The 10,432-nt window shown below is 34.0% G+C and overlaps 1 protein-coding gene across 1 annotated transcript; it reads right to left on the bottom strand.

The window, feature by feature from the left end:
• Positions 1 to 3,627: 3,627 nt before the first annotated feature.
• Positions 3,628 to 6,147, bottom strand: CBG26062 (the record flags this gene model as incomplete). The annotated part of the gene is made up of 3 exons (XM_045244560.1): positions 3,628 to 3,780; positions 4,398 to 4,580; positions 5,878 to 6,147. 3 exons carry the CDS (start codon positions 6,145 to 6,147, stop codon positions 3,628 to 3,630), a joined length of 606 nt encoding a protein of 201 aa, XP_045100383.1.
• Between the last annotated feature and the right edge of the window lie 4,285 nt (positions 6,148 to 10,432).

The following is a 10,432-nucleotide window of genomic DNA, read 5'->3' on the forward strand; positions in this document are numbered from 1 at the left end:
TCCTCGTCTTCTACTTTTGCCAGAGCTCGCCGAGCCAGAAGGAGAGAGAGAGAGAGTGGGAGACGCAGAGAAATAAGAAGGAGAGAGAAAAAATAGAGAAAACAGGGGAAAAATAGAGACTATGAAGGATGTTTTCCAGAGAAAAGGAGGAGAAAAATTGAGGAAAAAAGTTAATAATGAACTAAAAAGGGGCGGCGCCTATTTTGGATTTTTCGCTTTTTGAAAATTCGAAAAACGTTTTTTTTGTAGATTCAAAGTCAGAGAATTTTAGGTAGAAAAGTGGGCGGAGCTTATTTTTGAAGATTTGAAGAAATTTTCCTTATTTTGTAGAGATTTCAAGTGAAGGGAGGGAAAACTTAAGGGGGCGGAGCTTCGGAAAAGTGGGTGGAGCCTAAGGTTTCTCAATTTTTCAAAGATTTATTTCTTTGAATTTTAGAATTATAGAATTTTAGAATTTTAGAATTTTAGAATTTTAGAATCTTAGAATTCTAGAATTCTAGAATTTTAGAATTTAGAATTTTAGAATTTTTAGAATTTTAGAATTTTGAAGTTTTGAATTTTCGAATTTCTGAATTTCTTGAACTTCTGAGTTTTTGAGTTTTTGAATTTTTGATTTTTCGTATTTCGAATTTCTGAATTTCTGAATTTCTGAGTTTTTGAATTTTTGAGTTTTTGAGTATTTGAATTTTTCGGATTTTTGAATTTTTGATTTTTGAATTTTAGAATTTTAGAATTTCTGAATTTTTGAATTTTTGAATTATTGAATTTCTAAATTTTTGAAATTCTGAATTTTTGAATTTTGGAATTTTTGAATTTTTGAATTTTTGAATATTCGGGAATTTTGAAATTTCGGGAATTTTTGAGATTCTGAAGTTTTGAATTCACTAGGATTTCAGAATCTTGGATTTTCAGATTTTTCAGCAAATGTTCAACACAATTTTTTTCCCAAAATTCCAAAAATGTTCATTTTTCTCAATTTCTAGAATTCCTAGATTCTCAAATTTTCTATATTTTCAGATCTCAGAATTTTCCAATTTCAAGCTTACTGAACATCTGGATTTCCGGAATTAATGCTTCAGGGATAATGGCAGGGCAAAAAAAGCGAAAAAAAAAGAAAAAAGTGTGTGAGTGTATGTGCCCCGCATTATGAATTCATAAGCCTCCCGCCTCGTTTTGTTGCTTAGGCTCCGCCCACTTTTCTTCACACCACCCCATTAGAGCGGATTAAAACGGGATAATAATGGGATGGATGAGAAAAGGGAAAAAGGAAAAAAAGGGCAAAAACTATGAAAAAGATAATGTTCTCTAAAATTCGGCACTTGAGGAGTTGAACTTGTGAGCCCAACTTTGGAGGTGCCGCGTCGCTACCAGTTGAGCTACGTTCCTTTAAAAGATATCAACAATTGGCAAACTGATGAAATATTTATCATATTATCACCAATATTTTATCAATTTACTAGTTTTTGATGTCTCTTACAGTAACCCAGATAATTGAGCTCAAAGTGGAAGAACCTAGAAATCTCATAAAGTTGTAATTTGATCTTTAACTTTGAGGTCAATTATCTCGATTCCTGTAAAAGATATCAAAAATTCGTAAACTGATAAAATTTTTATCATGATATGCCCATATTTTATCAGTTTATTAATTTTTGATACCTCTTACAGTAACCCAGATAACTAAGCTTGAAGGTAATGTAAGAGAGGTGGCGTTTTGGGAGCATTCACATTCAGAGTAGAAATTTTGTCCATGAGAATTTAAGGATAAACACATAATGGAATTTGGATTAGTATATTTTTCTAACAAAAAAAAAGTTATATAAGTTATGCCTCACATGATCCTATGCTTCTTTTTTTCGATTTCTCAAATTTCCTATTTTTATAAGAAAAATGAGGATTAATTAGCTAATAAGGTCAAGAATGATGGGGACAAAAAAAGAAGGATTATGACAAAACAAGGGGAAGTATATTGAAGTAGCTAAAAAATCTAAAATTCTGAGAGATTTCAGATTTCAAAGTTTCAGAAAATTATAAGGTTTCAGGAGATCCTAAAATAGTTGAACTTTTGAAAAAAAAATCGACCTTTCTTTTTCAAAGCGGCATATCTCAAAAACTAAAAAAGTTATTGAAAATTTGTTGATTACAAAAGTGTAGCTCTTAAAATTTTACACATTTTTGTAGTTAATTAATTTTTAATAACGTTATTAGTTTTTGAGATATGCGCTTTTGAAGTTGACGCGCCACTAGATGAGAGGCTCCGCGCGCGCTAACTTTAAAGGCGCATATCTCAAGAATAAAAAGAGCTATTTGAAAAGTATTAACAACAAGAATGTAGCATATACAATTTTACAAATTTTGATAGGTAACAACTTTCTGATAGCGTTTTTAGTTTTTGAGATATGCGCCTTTAAATTTAGAGTAGGCTTATTTTTTTTGCGTTTTGCGCGCGCTAACTTTAGAGACGCATATCTCAAAAACTAAGAATGCTATTAAGATTTTGTTAACTACAAAATGTAGTTCTTGAAATTTCACACATTTTGATTGCTACAAAGGTTTTTTAAGCTTTCTTGGTTTCTAAGATATAAGCTTTAAAAGTTGGCGCTCCACTAGATGAGGGGGAGCAGAAACACCGCTTTTGCGCCAACTTTAAAGGCGCATATCTTAAAAACCAAAAAAGCTATTAAAATTTAGTAAATTAAAAATATGTAGCTCTTGAAATTTTACACATTTTTGTAGTAAATTAATTTTTGATAGCGTTATTAATTTTTGAGATATGCGCCTTTGAAGTTGACGCGCCACTAGATGAGAGGCTCCGCGCGCGCTAACTTTAAAGGCGCATATCTCAAAAACTAAACTAGATAAAAAAATGTTGGGTCACTACAAAAATGTAACTCAGAAAATTCTACGCATTTTTGTAATTGTTAAAATTTTTTTAGCGTTCTTATTTTTTGAGATATGCGTCTTTGAAGTTGACGCGCCACTAGATGAGGGGGAGCAGAAACACAGCCTACGCGCCTCCGCGCGCGCCAACTTTAAAGACGCATAGCTCGAAAACTAGAAAAGCTATTTAAAAATTGCTAACTAGAAAAATGTGTAACATGTTATGCACTACATTTTCATAGTTAACAAAACTTCAGTAGCCATCCTAGTTTTAGAGAAATGCGCCTTTAAATTCAGCTATCCCAAAAAATCGCATGATTTTTTAATTTCCTGATCTTCTAGGGAAAAAAGAAACCAAAAAAGTTTATTTTGGGAATTTTCAAAAAAAAAGGGAAAAGGGATAATCCATGAGAATTATCACATGTGATATAATACAACTTGTGGGAAAAACTTCCAAAAAAAGCAAAAAAAATCTAATTTCCTTTTTTTCTCATAGTCTGGTGACAAGGGGATTTGAATGAAAAATGTGATTATTTTCTAGTTTTTGCGCTGAAAGAGCAGAAAAAAATGATTCCAGAGATTTTCAGATTTTCAGGGGGGGGGGGGGTGAAAAAAACAGAATTTTTTCAAAAAAAAAAACATTGGAAATTTTCGAAAAAAATTTATTTCAAAAAATAAGAAAAATGAAGGGAATGCGCTCTATAGATAACCCTAGAAAAGTCCAATAGAGCGCACTTGCTCTCTGAAAATTCAAAAAAATTTATCAAATCGCTTCTCGGACAAATTTCTCAACGCCAAATTCTCCTGCCGAGCTCTGAAGAAGGCGTCGTCTCTGGAGAGGTCTTCAGAAGCTTCTAGATATTTGAAGGTGCATGTTGGATCAAACACCAAAATGCAGCGGTGCTAAAAATATAGGAACTTTGGGTCTGAAACTTTTTTTCGGTCTGAAAATTTTGAAATTTGGAAAAAGTTATTTTTTTGAAAATTTTTTGGAACCAGATTTTTTTCAAAATCTCATAACTTGGCTCAAAATGAGTATTTTTGTGAGTTTCAAAATGAAAAATGAAGAACTTTAAAAAAGCTACAAAATGATTAAACATTCAACTATTTTCAAGTTTTGAGTTTTGAGCTATGAGCCGTCGGCGATATGGATTCCTTTTTTGGTGACCTGACTGTTTTATAGCTTATGCTTTAAAACTTGGTATACTATTGTAGTTGCATGTTATATCATTTTGTAGCTCTTTTTAAGTTCTACATTTTCCTTTTTGGATTTTAAAAAAAATTTCAATTTTGAGCCGAGTTATGAGCGTTAGCGTCGGCTTAGGCGACTGCACCTCTGCGTCTCCGCACCCGGCAACTTTAAAGGCGCATATCTTGAAAACCAAAATAGCTAAAACAAACTTTTCAACTACAATAATGTAGCCCATAATATTTTAAATTCATTCTAATTTTTAAACTTCTTCAAGCTTTCCTAGTTTTTGAGTTATGTGCCTTTAAAATCGGATTGACCAAAAACTCACAATAGCAGTATACAAGTTGACATAATCCACATCTAGGCGAAAAACGCCCCAACATACAAATCCAACGTCTTGAATCGTTTTATGAAATGCGTCTGGAAACATCGGAAGCTCTCGACGACCTTTCGTTGGAATCGTATCCTTGAAGTTTTGTTCGATGTAGTCGACAAAGAGATTTATCATTTCCTGAAATATCGTTCTCATCTTTAAAGGCGCATATCTCAAAAAGTAAGAAGGCTAGAAAAATTTTAACAACTAAAAAAATGTAGGAAATTTTATAAGCTATAATTTTGCAGTTGACAACTTTTTTCCAAATTTTTTGGTTTTTGAGGTATGCGCTTTTAAAGTGAGCGCTCTTTTGTTTTCGCTAGAGACTCCGCCAGAAGCGCCGCCGATGGAGACGCAGAGAAGGCGTCTCCGCGCGCGCTAACTTCAAAGGCATATCTCAAAAACCAAAAAATCTAGAAAAAAGTTTTCAACTAAAGAATTGTTTTATGAGCTATATTTCTGTAGTTTGAAATTTTTTATATCTGCAAAACTGACAAAGATACAGTTTTCTGAAAATTTTAAAGTAGTAAAACTAATTATACGCTTGTAACTTTACGAATTTTGAAGATGTTCAGATTTTAAAAATTATAAAAATGTAGGAAATTTTGCAAGCTATATTTTTGTAGTTTGCAATTTTTTCCTAGCTTTTCTAGTTTTAGAGATATGCGCCTTTAAATAGTGTGCGCGCTCAGAGTCGCATAGACGTCGGCGTGTCTAGAGGCTCAGCGCGCGCCAACTTCAAAGGCGCATATCACAAAAACTAAAGACGCTATCAAAAAGTAGTAAACTACAAAATTATGTGAAATTTCATAATCTACACATTCGTTGTTGACAAAATTTTGATAACATTTTTAGTTTTTGAGATATAGCGTTTTGAAAAAAGGTATAATATCTCACAGTTATTCAAATTTCGGATTTTTTCCTGAAAATTAAGATTTTCGAATTCACACACTTTCATGGTTTTAAGATTCTGCTGGCTTTGAAGCCCAAGAAAGTATGATTTCCTAGTTAGCTAAATTAACTTTTTGAACTCTTTTTTCTCTTATTTTTTGAGCTATTAAAGTTTTTAAAACTAAGAAAATGTGTAAAATTTTAAGGGCTACATTTTTGTAATTGACAACTTTTTAATAGCGTTTTTGGTTTTTGAAATATGCGCCTTTAAAGTTAGCGCTATTTTGTGCTCGCTAGAGACGCCGCGCTCGGGCGGCGCGCTTGGAGAGACGCAGAGAAGTCAGCGTATCTCCTTTCTCTGCGTCTCTTCTCCTATCGGAGCGCGCGCTAACTTTAAAGGCGCATATCTCAAAAACTAAAAAAGCTACAAAAAAGTTGTCAACTTCAAAAATGTAGCACATGAAATTCTACACATGTTGCCTTTTTCATAATTTTTCTAGCTTTTCTAGTTTTTAAGATATGGCCCAAACTAAAGCCAACTCACCCTGAGTCGTCTCACACACCACATTGATCGATTCTCAATATCGTCAAAATCACAGGTGTTGGGCATGAAAAAAGTGATTTCATCCAGAATTTTGCATCTGGTATCTGTGGTTCTATTGCCAATCGGAAATCGACAAATTCGCTCCTCTTTTTTGGGTGGATTTGGAATATAGAAGGGGTTTTCAGAGTTCTTGGATTCATATGACTCGAATGGGATTGCTGGTACTCCACGATGCATGTCTTTGACCGACGACGATAATTGACGTCTCATTTCTCTGGAAAATTGGCTGAAATTTTCTATTTTTTTTTGGGAAATAAAAAAGGGAGGGGTTCTAGAATAGAATAGGAAAAAAGAATGAAGGAGTCAAGAAAATGCAAATTTTCAAAGCTTGGAGACAAAGAAAGAATCGAAACGTACAATTTAAGACTCGAGATTGATGAGTCTTGAACCTCGGCTGTCAGCGCCAATACTTGGACAGACCTCCCACAAGTCTAGCACAGTTATGTATTAGCCAAGACTTATGGAAGGCTTGTGCAAGACTTGTGGAAGACTTGTCCTAGACTTGTGTGTGGCTTTGTGTGTTTTCATTGAAACCTGTTGTTCTGTTGTGATTGTATTTGGAATTAGATATACTACAACATTTTATTAGAACACTACACAAAACGAATAATGAGAAAAAAATTAATTAAAGGTGGGGGGACAGGAGATTTTTCGTAGTTTTTTTGTAGCTAGAGTATGCATTCTACCGTGACGGTGTACAACGCTTAATGTCACTCTGCGTACAGCTGTCGTCCTCGCCTTTATGTATGCAATCGGGCGTGCGCTTTCTCTTTGCCCGCGTGGCTCAGTCGGTAGCGGCGCCGCACCCTCAATCATCGCCCTCACAAGTTCAAATCCTCGAGGGGCATCTTTGAACGGAATTTCGAGAACATTATTTTTTTCATGTCCCCCCACCTTTAAAATCACAAAAAATTTCCGCCTCTTCGTTTCCATTTCTTTGAAATCCGTTGAAATTCATCGACAAGGACAGTGTAATCGAATCAAGTCGAGTCATCTCATTTCCTCAATTTTGCTTTGTATTTTGAAGTATCCTTTAGACGAGAACATTACAATCCAATTTCTTGCACCTGAAATACAAACGATGATTTAAAAAATTCTCAGTCTTTGAACTAATACCATCACTTGCTTTTCGAAAAATTTTCACAGTTTGGTTTCGACATAACTGACTTTCGGATAACCAAGCATCTACATAATGTTCAGTGCAAATACATTCTTCTTTACATAGTTCGAATTGTCTTCAAATCCTAAAAAACGTTACTCTTGTGAGTTCCTAGCATTGTTTTTTACTGAAATCGTGTTCATTTTCCACTGCGACACTCTGCACATGCACGATTAATCTCTGAATCGTTTTCATAGCATTTTAAAGTTCCTTGAAAAATGTGTGATACCTTCAAAAAGAGATCCTTTGTCGACAGAAACACCACCTTTGATGGAGAATTTTTTGATGGAATTTTGCAGGAAATTAACTTTTTTCATCTTCTGTCTCCTGTGTTTTCGTGAGGCGAAATTCTGTATATTCAAGTGTTCGAATTCTGTAATATTGAACTGTTCAAACCTAAATATCTCTTCATAATAACTCACGATATGCTCACAATGTGCTCACGACTCGCACATTTATCCTTTTTCGGTTTTGCTCTTTTGAGTTAAAGTTGAATGTTCTGTCATGTTGAAAGTTATACCATTCGAAACTTCAATAATTCTTATACCAAAAAAATTAAAAGACCTTCTTAAAAATTCAAACCTTTATGAAAATAGTAGGAAAATAGGTAAAAACAGAAAACAATTTGAAAACTCAAATGATGAGTCCGAAGGTGAAAAGTCAATAATCAGAATTTGGCCAAGACTTGTAGCCTTCCGACTATGGGCCAAGACTTGTGGAAGCCATCACAACGACTCATGGAGGCGCATACTTTGGCCAAGACTTGTGGGAGGCTCGGCCATCACTTGTAAAATCATGAAATTTGGCCAAGTATTGGCACCCGCAGTCGTGACAAAAAAAGCAAAAAAAAGTACACCTTTTTTCAAGTCGCCGTATCTTAAAAACTGAAAATTGTATCAATTTTTTGTCAACTACGAAACTGTAGATAATAAAATTTTACACATTTTTTTAGTTAACAACTTTTTGTTAACTTTCTTAGTTTTTGAGCTTTGCGCCTTTAAAGTGGACGCGCCTCTGGAGGAGGAGTAGGAGCAGAGACGAGGGCGTCTCTCCGCGCGCGCCAACTTTAAAGGCGCATATCTCAAAAACTACAGAAACTACAAAAAAGGTGTCAATTACAAAAATGTGTAGAATTTTAAGGGCTACATTTTTGTAATTAACCACCTTTGAGTGGCTTTTTTAGTGTTTGAGACACGGCGTTTTGTAAAACACTAGTTTCAAATTTCGGCGAGCTATTGGAAAATACGGTAATTGGAAGGCACAAAAAGGAATTTTCAGCGTTTGGAGCATATAATAAGTACCTGACTAGTTGGAAAAATGACAGGAAATGAGAAAAAATAATAAAAAAGAAGTCTATAAACCGGAATCTATGGGGATATCAATTTCTCTTTTATTCTCTCTCCTCATTGCTCATATAAACAATTTCCCGCACATTTTTCTATGAAATTCGGGAAATATAATTTTCTTAAAATGTTAGGAAAGTTTATAAATCAACCGAGAAGTTTGTTATCCTTGAGAAAATCGGGGTACTGTAACTGAATTTTCAATTTTCTGTATATAGATTTTCAAATTGATGTATCCCAAAAACTAAAAGTTTTATAAAGTTTTTGTTAACTATAAAAATGTAGCTCATAAAATTTCTACAATTTGTTAGTAGAACACTTTTGTCTTGCTATCTTAGTTTTAGAGCTATGCGCCTTTAAAGTACGCGCCCTGATGGAGAGACGTCTCCTTTCTCTGCTTCTAAACGCGCGCCAACTTTAAAGGTGCATATCACAAAAACTAAAAAAGCTACAGAAAAGATGTAAATTACAGAAATGTTAGAAATTTTATGAGCTATATTTTTGTAGTTGATAACTTTTTAATAGCGTTTTTGGTTTTTGAAATATGCGCCTTTAAAGAGACACAGAGAAGTCAGTGTGTCTCCTTCCTCTGCGTCTCCGCGCACGCCAACTTTAAAGGCGCATAGCTCAAAAACTAAAAATGCTAGAAAAAAGTTTTCAACTATAAAAATGTAGGTTATAACATTTTCTACATTGCTTGGTTGGCCAAATTTAATTCGCTAAAAAATTGCAAAAGTTACAGGTGTTACAAAAAGTTAAGCCAAAAAAAAAAACAAGATAGTCCTAGAAAAATCGCCATATCTCAAAAACTAAAAACGTCCCAAAATTTTTATAAAGTACACAACTGTAGCTCGTCAAATTTTCTACAAAATAAAATAGATTTTCAAGCTCTAGCTTTTTCACCATCCAAGATATAGTGCTCCAAAACAAAATGCTCATTAGAACGGGTACCCCCTGGAGATGGGGGATAATTAAGGGAGGATTAAGGTAGAGATGGAAGGAGAGAGAAAAGTCAATGTAGGAAATAATATAAATCTGGAGAAAGAGAGGAAAATAGAGTACCTTTTATATTATATAAATCTATGTATATGTCATTTTGTATTAGCAGAAAATTCTTTTTGAAAATCAAAAGGAAAGAAAGGGGGCGGAGCCTAGTGGGCGGGGGAAATGTTATTTTTTTCGATTTAAAATCTTAATTAAAATCTAAAAATTTGGATTTCTTAATTCCCACTAAAACATAAATTCCGAAAAACATAAAAATCTCAACAAGCCATTTTCTAATTTTCCTGATCCATTTTTTGTCCTTCCTCTCCCCCGAAAGTACCCGAAATACCCGAATTTTTAATCAAAACTAGTACAAAATGGCATAAATATGCATTATGGCAATATTTATAATTATCAGAATTCACGAAAAACGAGGAATGAGTGAGCCCTGTAAAATGGGATATGGAAAAAAAGACTACAGGATTTTTCAAATTGATGTATCTCAAAAACTAAAAATCCTACAAAAGTTTTGTAAGCTATGAAAATGCAGCTCATAAAATTTCTTACATTTTTGTACTTGACAACTTTTTCTATGGTTTTTTAGTTTTTGAGATATGCTCCCCATATTCCCAATCTGATCTTGTTTCCTCTCCATTGAACCTCACAGAACTTGTTGCCTTATCTTATCAGTGATAACCATGACTCTATTGGTTCCTCTTCATAAAATCGGCTCTTTTTTTGATGTGCATTGATTCTATTTGCTCGTTCGCGAACACTTTCCTCACAGATAATTAGAGGGTTCATCGTTGCGACTCGAGCAAATATAAAATGATTGAAATAAATGAGAAAGATAGGTAGACTAGTAAAGTATGAGTAAAAAGAAAACCAAGAGCATTTCTCACACCACAAGTACCTACAGTTGTTACCTCTTGACCTGTACTTGCAAAACTTTCACTTTGTTTTATCACTGCTTGTGAGAGGAAACCCCTTTTTCTGCTTGAATTGCGAG

The sequence above is a fragment of the Caenorhabditis briggsae genome (genome assembly GCF_000004555.2).
Source record: "Caenorhabditis briggsae complete genome, chrIII, whole genome shotgun sequence".
NCBI classification, from domain to species: domain Eukaryota; kingdom Metazoa; phylum Nematoda; class Chromadorea; order Rhabditida; family Rhabditidae; genus Caenorhabditis; species Caenorhabditis briggsae.